This window comes from Antennarius striatus, chromosome 16 (genome assembly GCF_040054535.1).
Source record: "Antennarius striatus isolate MH-2024 chromosome 16, ASM4005453v1, whole genome shotgun sequence".
NCBI classification, from domain to species: Eukaryota; Metazoa; Chordata; class Actinopteri; order Lophiiformes; family Antennariidae; genus Antennarius; species Antennarius striatus.
The window spans coordinates 13073524-13093637 of NC_090791.1; the positions used below are offsets into that span (position 1 = coordinate 13073524).

General features: G+C 39.0%; 2 protein-coding genes across 3 annotated transcripts; both read left to right on the forward strand.

Moving 5' to 3' along the window:
• The first annotated feature begins 1536 nt into the window (after positions 1 to 1536).
• Positions 1537 to 11222, forward strand: LOC137609682 (ethanolamine-phosphate cytidylyltransferase-like). 2 transcript variants are annotated; one of them, XM_068336878.1, is made up of 13 exons: positions 1537 to 1868; positions 5959 to 6047; positions 7368 to 7529; positions 7675 to 7741; positions 7813 to 7897; positions 7976 to 8017; positions 8454 to 8586; positions 8702 to 8784; positions 8893 to 8970; positions 9083 to 9148; positions 9226 to 9291; positions 9385 to 9473; positions 9658 to 11222. In XM_068336878.1, exons 1-13 carry the CDS (start codon positions 1738 to 1740, stop codon positions 9797 to 9799), a joined length of 1233 nt encoding a protein of 410 aa, XP_068192979.1. In that variant the 5' UTR covers positions 1537 to 1737; the 3' UTR covers positions 9800 to 11222. The 2 variants fall into 2 exon arrangements, with proteins under 2 accessions (XP_068192979.1, XP_068192978.1); XM_068336877.1 differs by having other exon boundaries at positions 7976 to 8016; positions 8438 to 8586.
• Positions 11223 to 11798: 576 nt separating this feature from the next.
• On the forward strand, positions 11799 to 20032 carry LOC137609920 (guanine nucleotide-binding protein G(o) subunit alpha-like). The gene is made up of 10 exons (XM_068337280.1): positions 11799 to 11914; positions 12315 to 12450; positions 12972 to 13063; positions 13197 to 13289; positions 13685 to 13845; positions 15628 to 15756; positions 18163 to 18292; positions 18384 to 18455; positions 19265 to 19352; positions 19776 to 20032. The coding sequence occupies exons 1-10, from the start codon at positions 11876 to 11878 to the stop codon at positions 19964 to 19966; spliced, it is 1131 nt and encodes a 376-aa protein (XP_068193381.1). The 5' UTR covers positions 11799 to 11875; the 3' UTR covers positions 19967 to 20032.
• The last annotated feature ends 82 nt before the right edge of the window (positions 20033 to 20114 follow it).

Sequence of the window (20114 nt, forward strand, 5' to 3'; positions counted from 1 at the left end):
GATGCTGCGTTAGTGGAGACGTGTTCACATCAGCACTTATTTGAGTAACTTTAAGCCAGTGTGATGATGTATATGAACATAAACCCTCATGCTCATTCAGGCTCTACTGTTTTTCAGAGACCAGTGCTGTTGTGGGAATAAGAAGAAGCCAAATGTACATTTCTGTTTAATAGTAGAGTTGAGACAAAACTGCAGATGTCAGGATATCAAATATTTCTGGTCATAAATCTTACCTTGCTTCATGTGATCAATTTGTGGAGCTGGGTGTCCCTCTGCTGGTACTTGTGTGTAAGGATCAGATCATTTATTCTATTTAACCAGTGGTGAAAAAGCATTCCCATATATCACTGAGCATCGAACATAGAGGCACAGATGCTTTACACATACAGTTCAAATCTACAAAGAAGGTCTCATTTTCCAGAATGGTTATTGATAAAATCTTCATTTTAATAATGCAGCTGGTACAGTTAATCAAATTGCTTTATCATTGCTGGGATTCTCATAATATTTATATCCATTAATTGAAGCTTGATAAATATTTTAGATTAATTAATTCAGTCAGATACACGGGTAGTTTTATGTTTTTCAAGTTTAAAATATGTTTTAAAATGTCAAAAAATGGGAATACTGAAGTAAATAATTCAAACTGTTGCTGAAAATATATAATCAGGTAAATGTTTGGTAGTTATAATAATAGTAAAGGATAATTTACTACAAACTTACAGTGGTTTTCTTTCATCACTATCTTTTAAATTTCCTAGTTTGCGATAAATATAGTATATCAATTTATCTATCTAATGCACCAGCACAATCTAATGCAAACCAGTAACTAGTAACTAGTGACGGTGATACAGAGTTCAGGTTTTGTTGACGTTTTCTGGGGGTCAGTGCTTTTATATCTGTGGATCAAATTATTGAACAATTAGACTTAAACGCATTTTATTCTTGGCTGTGAGATTGAAAGTGCCAAATCTTTAATCGCCATATATTTTGTCAACGCAGTTTTGTCTTCTGTATGTGTTCATGTTCATTTTGCATTCTGTACATATTTAACCTCGTACCTAGCCTCGTTTTTTTAAAAATTCATTTTTCCCCATTGCATAAATGCAACATTCATTGATAAAATATTCAGCAGGGAGAACAATTAAATAGCACGAACAGTGCTTTTTCTTATTTTGATCAGCGCAGCTATTCAAAAGAGATACATTTCATGAAAAGATTAAGGACATGTATAAACAGGGATTTCATCAAAGACGGTTTTATTATTACAGATATCGTCACGTGACAGTGGATAAAGCCGCTATTATGTAACAACATGTCGGCTGAGCTCAGGACCTTCATCGTACGATCCAGCGTGCGTCAAGCTGAACGGAGGAAATGGATAGCTTCCTGTTTGACCTTTCAAAATAAAATCATTAACAACAAATTGACATGGCGTGGATTTATTTATGTCGCTTTTGCTTTCTTTGTTCCGTCCTTGATTTCTGTGGTAGAATTGACGTAAAGGGGCGTCTTGCGTCGTGCGTCGCCTGCCCGGCAGAGGCGTTGGCGCACCGCACACTGACTGCCGCTTGCGCTGACATAGAAACCGGCTGTCCTGCGGCTGGACGCGTCAACGCCGCGGACCGTGACACCCCGATATCTGTCTGATTTGGAGGAAGACCCTCTTTGACTGCTGTTGCCTTTTTTTTCTTTTTTTTTTCCATTTCTCGACAGGTCACGTCACCAGCGTTCAGAATGATCAAGAACGGACATCACCACCCTCAAGTGAGCCCAGCTGCCAGGAAAGAGGCAGGGACGACCCCCTGTCCTGATACCTGCAGTCCCGAGAAGAGAAGGCGAGGAGTCCGAGTGTGGTGCGATGGATGGTGAGCACTAACTGATTCACCGTGTGATGCAGATCCTATCACATTCATTCACCATCGATATCATCGATGGTGAGTGAATGTCACCTCCCGCATCAGGGGACAGGCCCGCAGGTTGCAGCGCTCATGCAGACCTGCTGTGTTCATTCATTCATGATGAACACTGAAGTTTTCATTGGACGTCTTCGTTTTATTTATGAATTTAGAGCTTTTACTCACGTCACCTGTATTTCTTCACCTTGTTTTGGTGTGAGCATCAATCAATCACCTCCTCAGTGTTCTAGAAACACTTACATAATAACTTCATGTCAATGTATATAGTCATGATTCACTGTCCTGCTGAGGGAGTCTCGTTACTTGGAGTTTTGACTGCGTTTTGTAAACACTGGTGATTGTGAAACGCCCTCCCGTAACGTATTTGAAACATTCAGAATCACCAGGTAACAAAGCAATGACATGATATTTCTTCACATGCTGCTGCTTTGTGTGACTCACTTTTCAAACCATAATATCATTATTTTAAAGACATCAGTTTGAAGACATGCATGACAGGCAGGGGTTTGCAGTCACTGACTCAACATTCCCACAGGTGTCAGCTTGTCAGCCCTGCGATGACCTGATGACGTCAGGTTCTATCCTAACCCTAACCCACAGTCAGCTGGGTTGGGCCTGAATAAGTGCTGATAAAAAATAAATGCCTGTATCGGTTATCAAGATAGTATCACTTTGAGTTTACTTTTTTTTTTCTTCCTTTAGATGTTCTCATTTTTATTGTGTTTGGGCGGCAGTGGCTCAGAGGTAGAGCAGGCCGTCCAATGATCCAAGATCGACGGTTCGATTCCCGCTCCGGCCCAGTCGTTTCGGAGTGTGAGCTGACAGTGGGAGGTGTCAGCTCACACTCCAAAACGAGCACAGCCAAATGCCCTTGAGCAAGGTGTGTGTGTGTATGTGTGTGTGTGTGTGTGTGAGTGTCTGTCTGTCTGTCTGCCTTACAAGGACTGTCAGCCCTTGTAAGTTTCCATTGCACTATATATTAATGTGCATGATTAACCAACCGTGTGCGAGAGTGAGCTTCTAATTTCCCTTCGGGGATTATTAAAGTATACAGAACAGAATTAATTGCTCTCATTGAATGAATGAGTGAAAAGGTAATTAATGTTTGCAGTGTTAATTTTAGCACTACTAACATATTTTGCTCCGTTGCACACATGCATCTATTATAATCGTTCCACCATGCAGATTTTTTCCTCTTTTTCGGATGACTTGCTTGCTTTGTTCTCTCACCACTGCTGTGACAGTACACTGCTCCCCGTTGTGGGATGTGTGAAAGATTCAATTTTGTGCACAGCGTAATTTAGCTAAGCTTATCTGATCATTTTCTGTTGTTTTATCTGATCTGATTAGATGTCATCTGGTCTAAGTCTAAGTTTATTTAAGCTTACCACTAGTCATTTCCATATTGCATTGAATAACTTCGCATATACATAGAAAATTTGACTTTTTCCTTCTTAAGTCATGAGCTGAAGTTTTTTTATTCAGTTGTTGACAATGATGATTTTAATCTTTGAATTCAAGTCAAACTGAAATTCTCTCTGAATTCAGCAGTAATTTATTTGCTAAGTAAATGTGATTTTTAAATCATCATTCCTTCATTTCACAAAATGGTCACTAATGACATATATTAATTACACTTTAATAATATAATAATTATACTTCAGTGTGATAACTTTCCCTTACCTGTCTGCTTACATAATGGGAGAGGATGCATCCATCAGATGCACTTTGCTTTGCACTATTTCTCTAAATGATGATGAACCACAAGCATGAATACACCACACATGCATACAGGCTTTTTTGAGGAAGAAGAGGAAGGACAAAAATCTGTCTTCATATTCAAACACAAAACAAATCAGACTCAGACTGATTGACAGCCACGCCCTTCTGATTTATTTCATCATGCCATAAATGCATGTCTCTGAACACACACTGCATGATGTAATGGATTTCAGATCGACTTTGACTTCAATTACATTACGGAACAATACTTTTATTTTTAGGACTTTGAATTGAGCACAAATACTGTATTTTAAACTTCCGTGTTTAAATTCCAGGAATATTTTTGGCCTTCTCCGGTAGATGTGGCTGTGTGTCTCTGTTGTGACGTAATGTTGCTGAATATTTGGGATTCCAGAATATTTAGTGGTGGGGTGAGCAAAGACTGCCAATGTCGACAGAGCAAATGTCATTAACTGCAGTAACCTTTCCAGCAGACTCTACTTGTGCATCCATTTCCCATCACATGAACAACCTCTCGTTGACATCTAGCCATGTCAGCAACACAAGAGGAAAATTCTGAGGAAAGAAAACAGTTTTAACCAATTTTACTCCATGAAACATTTCTTATTGGTCATCCTGGGAAGAGCCAAAGGTCAGTGGCCAAAGAAGCGTCACCAGGCCGGGGTTTATAGTCCACCTCCACTGTTGAGGTTGTGCATTCATGCATGAATATGTGAATACTATTTGAAACCTCCGCAGAGTGTGTTCCCACGCAGACTATTGGTATTCTGAGCATTAAACATTAAACAAATATTCACTACAAAACACAGTCCAGTTAAACATTATACTATAGCACAGAATGCAATGGAAACTTCACCAAAATGTCAACATTTTTATTTTTGTACACATTGTTCTTACATCTAGTTGTGTTCTTACACTTGTGCACAGATATCAGGTGGGGTTTTTCCTCTTGAGAAGCTTTGTGCTGTTCGGGTGTCCACTAACAAGCTACAGCATTAATATTTCATCAACCTATGAGGATGGCATCATGATCTGCGGCTGATAAAAAATACAACAGGAATAAGGTGACACGTGCACGGTCGCCTCATCAGGAAAACTCTCTCAAAAGCAGCCTTCTGGTCTTACATAACTCTGGGTCCTCTTTTCAGTCACATTGAGATCCCCCCCTGCTTTACTACCTCCTTCTGGGCCTGCACTATTGCTTCTGCACATGTTGAACCCATACTGACCAATTGGCAGTCCAGTACAGGCCTACATGTAGTTTATTAGAGTTGTTGACAAGAAGTCCAGGTTGTGCATAATGATTCTTGCACCCAGGAACACGTATTTTCTTTAATTTGTTAAAAACCACACGGGACTGTGTTACTGGAGCTACGTACGTGCTGGGGTTCAGGCAGTGATCATCAGCTTTCTAATTGATTGCTGCTATTCATAGCACTACTATCTCACACCTGACTCACGAGGGTGCTGACGTGTGGAATACTGTTCTGAGGAGGACATCATTATGCTGGTTTAAATGTGTGCTAACCATTGTTAACGTCAGCCAGATTTGTAATTTCTGCAGGTTAATTGCTGGCACTGAATTATCGATGCTTATAGTCCCTACTTCACTGAATGAAGTAGGGACTATAAGCATCGATAATTCAGGTCTCTATGTCAGTGAGACCTGCAGTTGCTTCCATCTGTGAGAGCACCTTCCTCTCTATTGGTGAGTCTTACACATCAATATCGTGTTCAAATGGGCCGGAAAGGCAGCGAATGAGACTGAGGTCTGGTAGCAGTGATAGTGATAGAAGGCTAACTAACATCTGTTCTCTATTACAATGCTAGATTAGCCTATTACAATCTCCATGCTAATCTAATTATCTCCAGATGGCCACATAACCAGGGCTGAGAAAAACAGGAAGAAACACTCGGTGATGTTGACTTTTGTTATGTTGAGACCTGGAGCAGATGTCTGGGAGACCTCGTGTAGGGTGAGAAGGTGGGCCATACCATCATGAACACAGAAAGTATAGAAACATTGCTTTGTGGTTCATGTTGTAACCCATAAACTTAAAAAAAAATCGTCTTTTCCACAGTTACTTAATTACCTCCATGGTGTGCTGATGACACGTCTAGAGTGTACCCTGCCTCTTGCCCCTAGTCAGCTGGGATTGACACCAGCAACACTTGTGACTCATAGATAGATCCTTCTTCCTCCTGGGATTTTTTTTTTCAAAATTTTCCTACAATTATTGTTCCACACTTAAGTTTTCTAAATATTCATTGTGATTCTTTTCCTTGTGTCTTCCAGCTATGATATGGTCCACTATGGCCACTCCAACCAGCTGCGACAGGCCAAGGCTTTGGGTGATTACCTCATAGTTGGAGTGCACACAGACAGTAAGGACCATTAACAGCACTAACACAGTTCCTCCCACACCTGATTTTCTCCCTTTGTAGGTAAAATAGCAATAATGTCACCAAAGACTACATCAATCATCAAAAGGATTAATATGAAACCCTACAATGGAAAAATATCGAAAGTTGTAATTCACTGACTTCATTGATTTTTAAAAAAAAAATATGTATTGATTCTGAATTTTTCTGGAGCAACACATTTCAAAAAGGTGGTGTGGGATGGCAAAAGACTGAGGACATGTTGTGATGAATCAAAAACACTATGTTGAACAGTTACACAGGTGAAGGTGTTCATTGGTAACATGTGACAGTATATGTTAATGATTAATGATAAAGAGACATATCCCAGAGGCTCAGGTGTCACAAGCAAAGATGGGGAGAGTTTCACTCTGCCTGTTAAATAGTTATAAACAGTAATAAACAGTTTTGGAAACTTTGTGAAACCCGAAACACTGTTGTTAAAGAAGTAGTGAATTTCTCAACACACAGACCATGATATCAATCAAGAATCAGAGAAATTATCTGCATGTAAGCAACACTGGTGAACCCTAACACTGGAGGATCTCTAATCTCTCAGATCGTCCATTAAAATCTAGTTAGGATCCTTTCTTTTGAAACCCGATGTCAGTAAACACAATTTTTCACTGAATATATAAATGTGAAATAAGACTGCCGTGCAAAACACTTAATGAACTTTATATGGACAACATGCAGAAATGTTACTGACTTCTCTGTACCAGATCTCACTGGGAATGGATTGATGTATAACGCACGACGAGTCCACGTTTATAAAGAGTTTTTGGAAATGATTGGTTTTACCATGCAGGCATGATTGAGACCAGACCTGCTGGACCTGGGTCTGTGTCAACTGTAGCCTCTGTTTATTTGTCTTGTCACTTCATAATAAGCCAGGCACCAACTGTGACTTACAGTCTGGAGGGTTGTTTTTTTTTTAATTTTAGATTTTGACACTTCCCAGCGTTCAATTTTCACGCGATTATACTTGTATAACCAGTATGCCAATAAACAATTTGAAATGACTCACCTTACCTTCCCATGAAACACTTAGAGCGTTCTGACTTCATCTTAAACAGGAATAACCTCAACATCAGTGTCAGTACCTACTACTATAATATATCAACAACCTCTTCCTGTGCTGTGGGTCAAACATATCTAGATGTTGGTGGCTGCATATCAGAATGTCCTGCTCCTGGAGATCCCTCTCCTCATTTTCGTGATTTAAGTTCTTATTATGCAAGTGTGCCAACAGTATGGCTTGAGTGGATGTGTCTTGTTTTTAAGGTGAGATTGCAAAGCACAAGGGCCCACCGGTTTTCACTCAGGACGAAAGATACAAGATGGTGCGAGCTATAAAATGGGTGGATGAGGTTGTGGAAGGAGCGCCTTATGTCACCACCCTCGGGACCCTCGACAAGTACAACTGTGACTTCTGTGTGCATGGAGGTGCAGTAAATCACTAATTTATGTCCTTTTTTAGACACACTAGTAGGTTAGCACCTCACATGGTGCTGATCATGTGCAAATATATGATAGATGTCAGATGGGTTATGAGCTGAGGTCAGCAGTATGTCATGTGCTGTTGTTTCAGATGATATAACACTAACAGTCGATGGGAAGGACACCTATGAGGAGGTGAAGAGGTCAGGGCGGTACAGGTGAGTTTCTTTTAACCATGCAGAAGATACTAGTGTTGTGGGCGGCTGTAATATACATTGGGTAATTGCAGGGAGTGTAAGAGAACCCAGGGAGTGTCCACCACAGACCTGGTGGGCAGGATGCTATTAATGACCAAAGCACACCACAGCAACATTGTGAGTACATCCTCATTCTCTGTGTCTTCCCTCAAAACACAGAACTAGCCCTGATTTAATCTTGTCTTCTCTCTCCAGGACAGTTCAGACTATCAGCAACACACAGACAACTTTGGAAAGGTAGACACCCAAACATTTTAAGAGGATTTAATTCTTTGTTTGTCATCTTGTCAACATGAAACCCGCAGCTTACTGCCAAAAGTGCCACCGTTGCCATGCAGGATGATGCAGATGGTCCATGATTAAACCGAAGGCTTTACTGTGGATCTGCTCTATAAGCAGAGCCTGTTAGTAAAGAGTGAATATTACTTAGGACACAACAGAGGTCAAAGCAGTGTGACAGTATCATTTGTAATAGTGAATTAAGCAAACAGGTTCAAGTTCACGGTGGCCCAAATAGTAACTCCTTGTTACTATTTAAGCCACTAGATGGCGATGATGCATCGCTGTCCTTTGCACTGATGACGTCTATGCTGAGGTTCATCTGATTTGAAGCTCCTATGTCATTTACCCACTCATTTTGCCTGTTTCTCTACTATGGGGGTCACATGGCCAGAAGGGCCACAGTCCTTGGACAGGAGTGTCTCAGTTCCTTCAGACTTCACAGAAGATCATCCAGTTTGCCTCAGGACAGGAGCCTCAGCCTGGAGACACAATCATCTACGTAGCAGGAGCTTTTGACCTCTTCCGTATCCTTTTACGGTCAATAACACTTTTTAAAATTGTATACACAGTTCAGTAAACAGAGGAACTTCTTCCTATGCCATTAGCGCTCTAGTCTGCTTTTCTTTATGAGTCTGTCAGACATTGGCCATGTGGACTTCCTGGAAGCAGTGCACAAACTAGCAGACAAGCCATACGTAATAGTGGGATTGCACTTTGATCAGGTGAGTCTTCTTTGTGCCATTTCTTTATCAATATGAGACATTCTCAGCCCCCTTGAGTTCATTATGTCTTTTACTACAGAATTCATTGTTTCTTGTCATATTTTTCAGGAAGTGAACCGTTACAAAGGTAAAAACTACCCTATCATGAACGTCCACGAGAGAACACTCAGCGTCCTAGCCTGCCGAGTAGGTTCTTCCTTCGATTTTTACTCATCAATGCAGTATTTATATTATTGACTCATGGATTTTCAGGGTTATTTTAGTAGGACTTAAGATGATCTTGTTTTGTTTTTCATAGTATGTTTCAGAAGTGGTGATCGGTGCACCATTTGTGGTCACAAAATATTTGCTGGACCATTTCAAGGTAAGTAGTTATCTCTCACCACTAGATAGTCAATGCGGTTAAAAATGAATACAATAACACATTTTTGTAATACAAAGGTGGATCTTGTATGTCATGGAAAGACAGAAATATATCCTGACAAAGATGGGTCGGACCCGTACGCTGTAAGGCTCTTGACATTCTCCACATCTGTGAAAGGCTGGTTCTCTCAGAAACAATGAAACTCATTCATCTGGACATGTTTTTTGCACATCCAGGAGCCGAGGAGGAAAGGAATCCTGCGTACCATTGACAGTGGGAACAGTCTCACTACAGATGCCATTGTGCAGAGGATAATCAAAAATCGGTAAAAACGGGGGGAAAAAGGAGGGGGGGGGGTGACAGAATTCCTGTCAACAAGAAAAATCCTGAAATATAACATTGGGAAAATGAAGTTTCTATTAATCTAAATAAAGTGAAATGTATTATGTTTTTGGTGTAATATGTTTTGTATTCACTTGGTGCTTGATATCTTTGTTTGTCTGACTTAGGTTACTTTTTGAAGCGAGGAACCAGAAGAAAGAGGCCAAAGAGATTGCTGTGATCCAGGCCATGAAACGACGAGAGGAGGAAAATGGCCCCAAACAAGCACCATCAGCCATATGTCATCTTAACCCTGACAAGTTCAGTTAATCTTAACACACGTACAGTTAAAAAAAGAAGAAGAAAAAAACAAGAAAACAACCTTTTTTATAAACGTTATAACAACCTCCACACACGAGCCTGGTTAATTACAGTAATCTATGACTGTCTGTTAATTACCAGGATTGCTTAGTCTGCTGTGGTATCATCAGGTATACTCTGTGTGTGTGTATGTGTGTGTGTGTGTGTGTGTGTGTGTGTGTGTGTGTGTGTGTGTGTGTGTGTGTGTGTGTGTGCGTGCGTGTGTGTGTATTCTACAATGAGTGATTTGTCTATTAATATATTCTGCATATGCAATGTCTTCATGCCAATCAACAGTTATCCATGCAGAAATCTTAGCTACTGAGTTATGGACCTATCGGCTGCAAAAAGAGGAAGGAAAACAACACTCTTCACTTAAATTAAATTAGGACTCACTTTTGATTTTAGATATGTTTTCTTTAACACCAAAACAATATGCATTTTTTATGCCACCTCCTAGCGAGGCAAATATGTGGGATTACTGTTTTCCCCATTTTTGTTCATACATATACAAATGTTCTGTTCTCTCCTCAAAAAACACAGACTTGGACCGTTACTATTCTGCTATGATAGAGATTATCAGGACCGTCATGTTGTTCAGGTGTTGAGTAGTGACAAGAACATGATGTGTTATTTCTGTGGGGGTTTTCTGCTTACTGCCAGCAACAGGCACGGCCCTACAAACTGAATCGTCTTTGTAAAAACTGTATTGTGTATGAATTGATTTCAGTCTCAGTTAAAATCACTTGAGAATTTTGAGGAAATGTGGTCTACCTTCACCTACCTGGGGCTATCTGAATGTGCTGTGGCCCCGAGGAACTGTTGCAGGACCTCATGTACATATCAGACTGGGATGCTATCAGATTGCACTGATTGCTCAGAAATCATCTGAACTATCTTGTTCCATTGGTATAGTAGGTTTTAAACTAAAAATGGCACACTGTGGACGACTGGCCTTTTGAGGGAATTTTTGTATTTTTTGAAAACCAGTACTCAGATTTATCATAATATAGAGAACAGTACAGAGTTTTAAATGACTGTTTTTAACGTTACATGTTCTTACTGTAAATGGAAAAATATGATTGATGCTCATTGTACTGACTTACTCACCAAGTAGACCTCTTAATCATGCAACAGACCACTTGCTGTCATTGAGCCCTTAACACTTAACCTCTGTATCAAATTGGATTAATATATATTTTTTGTAAATGTATATTTTACTCACCTTCCCTCCATTCATTAATGTCTATTTAAAAAGCATAAATGTCTATATGGAATGTATTTAATTTGGGCTATAATGTATGTTATTGACCTCTCCCAATTGATAAATACTGTAACAGCTGATTGTGCTACAGTATTCCATCGCTGATAATAATAAGATTTTAATGTCAAATGTCATTTGTCGTTGTCATTTCATTGAAAAAACAAAAACGTTCTAGGTGTTGGAGAACTCATCCAAAAGCGACAGGAAATTATCTGCAGGTTACAGTAAAATAATGAAGCTCAATAAATGAAAGAAATCAAGAATTAATCATAAACAAAGTAAAACCTTTCAAGTGGTGCTTTCAAGGGAAAATTTGTGGTCATGAAATTTTGAAGTTTTGACAACTCACTGTGTCAAATAGGAAGTGGAGGGTGAAGTTATGATTAAAATGACCAAAACCACAATATAACAATACTTTATTAATATATGTCTGGACTATACAGGCATCGTTATGTTCATTATTTACAGAAGTCAAATAAACGGAACAAATTGCAGAAACAGTATTATCCCTCCCAAATAAAATTAATTGTACATTTACCACATTGATCACATCTTCCACTACAACATTCAGTAAATGTCTGAAATTATGAATGAAATAGGTTTCCATACACCCTATATATGACGTCACTGCTCGAGCCCTACTGACAAACCGATTGGAAGCGGCGCACGTGTCACACATCAAACGGTTTAAAGTCGTCGTCGGTGATTTTTTTTTTTGCTGACGTTGCTGTTGTGTCGGCTGTAACCGAACGCCACCGACCTGCAGAGCGAACGGAACGGAGATGTTCTGCTGCTTGAATCTACTGCCAGCCTCGCTGCAGGTACCACCGTCACCTCACAAACATTCTGACCTGCTTTTAGGATGTCAGTGTTTCATTTCCGGTTACATCACATGTGAGTGAAACCATCTGGAATTGAATATTTTATTGATGTTTAGTGTAAATTAATGCATAATAATCATTTGGAAGTTTTTTTTAATTTATTTTCAGACCACTTCATTTAAAAAAATCTAATTAAGTCAGTTAACGTACAAAGAATTCATCAATGCTGCTTCATATTGTCAGAATATTGAAAATGTTAGATTCACTTTTCATTACCTACAGTAGTTTATGTTACTATAGAAGAACTCGTTGTTCATGCTGAAGAGGAATAAACCATCTGCAAGTGCTTTTCCAGAAAAGATCGTATCATTCCCAATATTTGTCTTGTGTTCCCCCTCAGGCGTGCATGAGGACGTGTCTCCACCCAGATGTCACTGAAGAGAGTAAAAAGGCCAAACTCCAGAGCTGTAAAATAGAACAGGACCTTCATGAACAGGCCAGGACTGAGAGGAACGTGGTGAAAATTCTCCTGCTTGGTTAGCTAAACTACAATAATGTTCGTTTTAGAAGAAGAAATAAAGTCCACATTTTTGTCCCTCAAAAGGGGACATTATCTTTTTACACTCTACACTTGCATGCAGTTACATATGGGTTAGTGATGCATACACACATAGTTGAATAAGGCCCCTGAACACAACACAACACACTAGAGGCCTGTAGGCATGCAATTAGTGACATCACACACAAAGAACAGTAGGAGGAGGTAGAGAGTGACGGGTCTCGCATTGGGGGATCGCGCCCCATACGAGCGTCTTGTAGGGGGGACGGCGCCTTGCTCAAGGGAGCCTTGGCAGTGGCTGGGAGGTGAAGCTGACACCTCCCACCGTCAGCTCACACTCCGATGGATGTCCTGGCGGGAGCGGGGCTCGAACCACCGATGGCTGGGCGATCTGTCTTCAAGACATCTGCTCTACCGCTGAGCCATTGTCGCACCATAAGGTTTATTTATAAGATTTATTTGATAAAAAATTTTTTTAAGTGATTTTTCTTATATCAGGAGCTGCAGAGAGTGGAAAGACCACCCTGATTAAACAGATTAAGATGATCCACAGTCATGGATTCTCCAAACAGGAACTCCTCAGTTTCAAGGTATTGGATGCAGGAAATGGAATGATGGAATGGAGTTTGTGTTCTGTCTTCCTACTTGTTGCAGCTATCTGACACCCAGCAGCACAGCATGTGAATTACGTGACAAAAACACCGGATGTCCTTCCCTCCACAGCCGGCCATACTAGACAACCTGCTGACCTCTATGAAGTTTGTTCTTCAAGGAATGGGGATACTAAGAATTAACCTTGCCAACAAGAAGAACAAGGTGAAGAGACATCATCCAGATTCTAGCTTTGATTAAAATGAAGTCTATCTGAAGTCGAAGTGGTCACGATATATGAACGCAATGTAATTTTTAGAACTATACCATTTTAAATCCAAAATGTGCATAATTTAAAATGAAGTTGAGCGAAAGTACAGCTGAAGTCTTTATGAATGAAGATGGTGAGTATCGTTTAGTTCCAAAACAAGAGTATCAACCACACAAATATGAAGGTTTTCACTTTTTTACTGTCTTTTTCATAATATTTATTTGGAAATGATTGAGGTTTGTAAGATGAGATGGACAAAGCAAACATAGTAAAGGTGTCTTGGGATTTATGTGATGCAAATTCTCACTCATGGTAGAGCAGTTCTGATACTTTCTCACGTTGAACGTAGATACACGCCCGCTCTATCCTGTCCTGCAGTCAGTGCATCGGAGAAGACCAGGAGCTGCTTCCCTTTGTGGCTCATGCGTTATGCGCCCTCTGGGCCGACCACGGGGTGCGAACAGCTGCTGCCAGAGGCTTCGAATTTGAGCTGAATGACTCTGCACTCTAGTGAGTAGACTGACATTAATAAATTTTTGCTCCACAATGTTCTCAAACTATGATATCCATAGGGGGAGATTTCTGTGAAATGTGTGAAATGGATGGCTTAATTTGGACCAATATGTAAAAGAACCACTTGCAGTTATCTTGAAGGTGAGAACCAGGATGGAGCAGATGTTACACACGTGATTTAAGTCCTTTGTTAAGAACTCATTCTATAGTGCATATAAAGCTGTAAATTAACGTGAATTCTGTATGAGGGTGACATTAAACTCAAGCTATACATTATCTGTACTTTTTTATAACACAACTTGCTGAAACACAACTTATTAGAATGCAGTAACTTTGGTTTCCCCCATATGTTTTATGTGGAATATTTTTTTATTTATGCGGATACAACTGTTTTTTTAAGCTGTCCTCCAGCAGTTGTGCCCTTTTGAAAACACTGCTCTGCGTTGATCTGTTGTGTGTTGCATCATTAAGACAAGTGTTGAATGCATTTTGTAAAATGTCATTATTCTTTTGCTTCATGCCAGCTATGAAATGACCAAACCCTTTTGTGATTATGTGAAGTAAAAGTATTTGTCTCAAAGTCTTTAAAGTAAAGCAAAATCAAGAGTATTCATTAAAGTAGATACCAAATAACTGGAAAATCAGGTCATCAGACCTTTTGAAAACCACTAGTTGGAGATATTTTTATTTTCATGCTTGTCCCTCTTTACAGGGAACTCTATTGAAACAAGTGGAAATTTAAAACTTAGACCTTATTTCCTATTGGAGGACATTTCCGTTATAACATTTTTTAAAAATGCTTCAATGACATTTAAAAATATCAAATGGGCAAAAATGGTCACTTGACCTATAGAGGGTTGAGAATGTATTGCTGGTGTCTTCCACAAAATACGTGTCCACTGCTGGCATCTGCGTATCGCCTTTTAAAGAAACAGTTTGACTTTAAAGTGTTTAAAGCCAGTTTATTGTATTATTCCACGTATTTCCACTAGTAGTTTACATTTGACTGTTGCTATAAATTATGACTTTTTTTTTCTAATAAATGGAATGAGTCCTCATCTCAGAGGGATATCTGTCAAATTTAAATGTACTCCAGCTGACCAGACCGTCAAAATGAAGATGTGACCACTTCCATACGGTTTTGAGTTGCGAGGCGATATGAAAGTTGCTCTCTTCTAGTGTTCCACACCACATTGGATTCTCCTTCTAGAAATACTGGTTGAGACTTGAGTCGTGACACACTTGACTTCTCCAGGAAATAAAAGGCCTCAGTTTGTAAAATGTTTTTTCAGATATTCGCTTTGGGGTGGTTTGAGCTTTGATGCACATGTTTGTGTGTTGTGTGTTTCTGAACACTCATCCATTGCCATAAAAAGCCAACTTCTTGACAGCTGGTTTGTCAATATTGTGATAAAGCATCATGATCAGAGCACTGGCGTGCTGCAGACTGGTGCAAGTAATTGACCCCTCTTGAGTTTGGGGTTTACCTTTAGAATAATGAAAGTATTTAGTTCCTAAAGACTTTTTCATTTTCCTCAATACTAAATTTCTCCAAATGTATCTTTCATCATATTAACTGACAGTAAAAAAAAGTTGATAAAAAGGATGAAAAGAGTTGATTTTCATACCATTTAAATGGAAAATGTATCACAAATTCCTTTAAAAACCTCAAGCATTGACTGTTTCAGCCTAATTTTATTTTTTATGGAGCATTATACTGACTAAATCTAATATTTACTGACAACTGACTAAAGTTCTGTCTTCCTATTCGCCCTCCAGTTTCTTCGAGAACTTAAGTCGAATCATCGCTCCCAATTACTTTCCCAATGAGGCGGATGTTCTGAGAGTAAGAGTGAGAACCTGTGGAATCATTGAAACACAGTTTCAAGTAAATGGAAAACAATTTCGGTAAGATTCCATAAATCTAGAAGTACAAACTTCAGAGATTACAACAGGATACAGGTGCATCTAAAACAATTAGGATGGCATTAAAAATTTAGATTTTTCACAATTTTTCACTCAACTGATGAAACTTTCATTTCTTAAAGTAATCTATTAAACATAAATTGAAATATTTCAAGCATATTTTTGTATTTGTTTGATTTTGACTTGCAGCTCATGAAAAAAACCTGGTACCTCAAAATATTATGTTACATAACATGAGTTTAAAAAAAAACATAACACAGACATGTCAGACTTTTGGAAAGTGGTCACAAAACACCATATAACTTGACAAAGATCAAGCAAGGCGAACTGTGCCCTTGAAAGCAGCTGCAATATTTGAAGAGTTGCACAGTATTTGATGCCCAGGTGCTGGTCTGAAGGAGAGCATGTCGCACCAATCAGGAATTAGGAATGGAACCAGGAAGTGGAAGGAGTAAGGCCCTTAACCTATTCCACTTGATCTCCACTGAAACATTAGGCAAATGGGAGGGTATTGGATACTAGAGCATTAAATAATACAATTTAGATTGCTGTTAATGGAAGGTATATGCACTTTAACATGCTTTTGGTTTTGAAAGCTGCTTATTGAATCTCTGGAGATGTGGCCTCACCAGCTCTTCAAGTGTCTCTGATGAGCAATGACTTCCTCAAGATGACGGAAGCAGCTGCCTGGACATCACTCAGACATGAAATATTGATGGAGTCACTCCTCCTGGTTATTCCAGGAATAAAAATAATGCTAAAATTGATGTAAGGCAATGCAATGAAACACTGAAGCTGTACAGTTCCACTCTCCTGAATATGTTTTTAGAGTAAACAGACATTGGTAATGCTCCTTGCCTCCTATCCCTGAACTATGATGACATTTGGTGCACAAGACATGATAAGAAATAGAATTTTTGCAGACCAGGGCTTTATAAATATTGCATGTAGTGTGACTTTGAGGTTAGAATCCTACCCCTGTGTATCACTTCATGAAATTTTAAAAACTGGACATGTTTACAGCATGTGTGGATGATTCACAGTCCAAAATACATCAAACTTTTATCAACTTTCTGCAAGCGGAAAAAGCGGTAAGGAAAATGAATGAAGGTATGTCGGAGAAAATGTAGTTTACTTTCAGAACAGTTCATGTGGCCAATTTTTACTTTTGATGAAGGCCATGTTTTTGGTTGAGTTGGTCCGTATGTTTGTCAGCAAGATTAAGGGAAACAAAAGTAGTGTGCTTTTCATAAATCATGATGGGTTATGTCAAAGAAATTTCCATGGTCTTTGAGTAGATCCAAATCACTGTTGGATCTTCACCGAATGAGCCGGTTACACTGGGCAATCGGAGACTTACAGTACAGTTAGAATTTCAACAACACTTGGATTTCATATGTCATCAATTTATCAGGATTGCAGTACAGTATTCCTATTTTGAATGTGGTAAAAAAAACAAAAACTGATGCTGAATACGAATGTGGCTGAAATTATTTGTTGAATGAAAATATTGACTTACTAACTCAGCATTGTGGCAATTTTTCTCAGTGTTGTAGCTTTATTTGGAGCCATGGCTCAACGAGTCTGAATCACTGACAGCAACTCCATGTGTTTTCTTCATCATAAACTTGCGAAAGTGATGTCATTTTGAAAAACGTGAATAACATGAGTGACTTTATATGACTCCTATTTATTTTAGAGTTTATATGTTCTTGAAAGCATATATAACACGATTCTAATGAGTGGGTTTGAAACCAGTCTTCTGTTTCTTCTGCTGAATCCTTACTTTAAACTTGTTAGTTGTAACCTTTTGCAGGTGAGGTATTGTTCCGCCAGTGAGCCTGAAATAACAAGAAAAGCCTTCTTGCTGTCATGCTTTTCTTTTTCTGCAGCACAGAAGCTACCACTGTTACAAACACCACAGTTAAGACTTATTGTCCCCCAGCTTGTTAAAACTGACACTTGACCCAGAGCATAAATGCTTCATTGCCTCTGAGTAGCGCAATCAAGCACTTGAAGATTGTCTGGTCCAAAAGGGAACTCATTACCTGTGTCGCAAAGACCCCTCGGTATATGTTGGTGTTAGAACCATAATAAAATGAAAAAATTGGTTTGAGTGTTTCAGTGTATTGCTATTTCTATTTTAAAGCTGTGTTGCCTACAAATAGGACAGCTTATCCCGACTGAAACAAAAAGGTTGTAACTGCTATACTTTAAGGGTATTTTTTTAAAACTTCTTTTCCTAAAATATCACAAAATGAAGAATCATTTACTGAGTACAAGTTGTGACTTAAGGAGAAGCTCTTGCACAGTTAATTTTTTTCTTTGAACTGGTTTGAGCAACTCATTGAAGGATTAAAGTGTGAACAGATCTTGTTTGGCTGACAGGTTGCTTGACGTCGGAGGCCAGCGGACTGAGAGGAGGAAGTGGCTGAGCTGCTTCGACTGCATTCAGGCTGTGTTGTTTGTGGTGGCCCTCAGCAGCTATGACACGGTCCGGATGGAGGCACCTTCAGTGGTAAGTCATAAAGACTAATTCAGTTACAATCATTCTTGGATGAATGTCTGAATTTTAACTGCATTTATATATTTTTCATATTTATTTTTAGAATCAACTGCAGGAAAGCCTTAAACTTTTTACATCCATCTGCACAAACAAAAGCTTCATGAAGGCGTCACTGGTAAATCTATTTGCACTTTTTTTTAAAACGACATTCTCACCAATTTAGCACTTTGCAGTCTTGTTTCTACGGACTTTGTCTTGCTGATTTGTAATTCAGACCGTTTGAATTACTGGAGCACTTTTTTTTTTCTAAATGATTCTCCATGCCCAGCGGTCAGGACACAAACGATAATTGTGTCGGAGAAACTTAATTGGCTTGCAAAGTCAGAGTGGTGTGGTAAAATAGATCATTTCTGTTTAAGTTGGATGTGAATACGTTTTACAAAATACAATTAGTTTAAAGGTTTTTCTTTTCTAATTGCGTGGTGCATTTACATGGTATGAACATAAATTAGTAATGTTTTTAGAAGTATTAAACTGAGTGATCTTATCTTTCAGTTTCTTTATGTAGAATTTTTCAAAGATTGAATTTTTTTTTTTCTCTTTGAAACATTTTGTAGAAATGGAAGACCCGAGAGTCCTTTAAAAACCATGGACTAGTTTCTGATTTTAAATGAATGATATTAGTTCTTGAAGGCAAGGCTCTGAGAAGTATTCACACTAACGGAGGCCTCAATCTATTTCTTAAAGGTCAATAGGGCTTCCTTCTTTCCATTATATGAAGCAGCATTACATGATTGCACTGCAAGGTATCTAATATCTAATTTTTAAAAAAATAATTCATCTTCTGCAAAACCTCAGCAAATTGCACCAGGAAGCCATTAGTAGCTTTCCCCCCCTCTTCAAATTTTTTTTTATTTTTAAGATGCTCTATTACTAACTCAATCTCGACACTACTGCTGACTCAACGTCTGTCTCATCTTACAGATTCTGCTCATGAACAAATCCGACCTTTTCCGGGACAAGATCCGACACTCTGGAAGACACTTGAGATTTTATCTTTCTACCTATAAAGGCAGGTTTGGAGAAGTATGAATTGTATTCGATTTCAGTTTGTGTTAACTAATATTGTCGCTGCCCAACTGTTAGAGCTTTTGAGCAAGTGTTCCTGTTCTTGCAACTCCAGACCCCACAGCTCTAAGCTTGGAGATAGTTGAAACTCCATGAAAATTGTTTTTTCTCTGTATTCCACAGGGAAATCAGAATTCCTTCTGGCCAGAAACAGTTTTCACGTTCAGTCTGTGTGTATTTTATTCTGCTTAGAACATGGTCCTGCATATTTCAGACTTATTTTACAGCATCTGAATACTCAGTCATGTTTTGTGTATTTGTAGTATGAGAAGTAACCCACATGTACAGATTCTCAAAGGAAGCCTGTGTCCTGTTCCATAAATTTTTCATCATTGGATTGGACTGGAGTTCCTTTGTCTCTGTACAGGAGCTGATGCTGATGTGGATGCTGCAGCCCACCACATCACTGCCATGTTTTCATCATGTAACATTGGACTTCACAGACCTGTGTACCACCACTTCACCACTGCCACAGACACCGCTAACATACAGATAGTGTTCGATGTAGTCATAGACCAGATTATTCAGGAGAACCTCACAGCAGTCCATCTTCTCTGAAACACTCCCGAAGTCTGTGGAATCTGCCAAAACTGGAAGAATGATTTCTCTTTTTACCATCTTATTTCAGCAGCTAACCAGGTTGATATAATTTTTTTAAAGCTGTACTTTCAATTTATTTTTAAGACATTTTAAATAAAGCATTTAA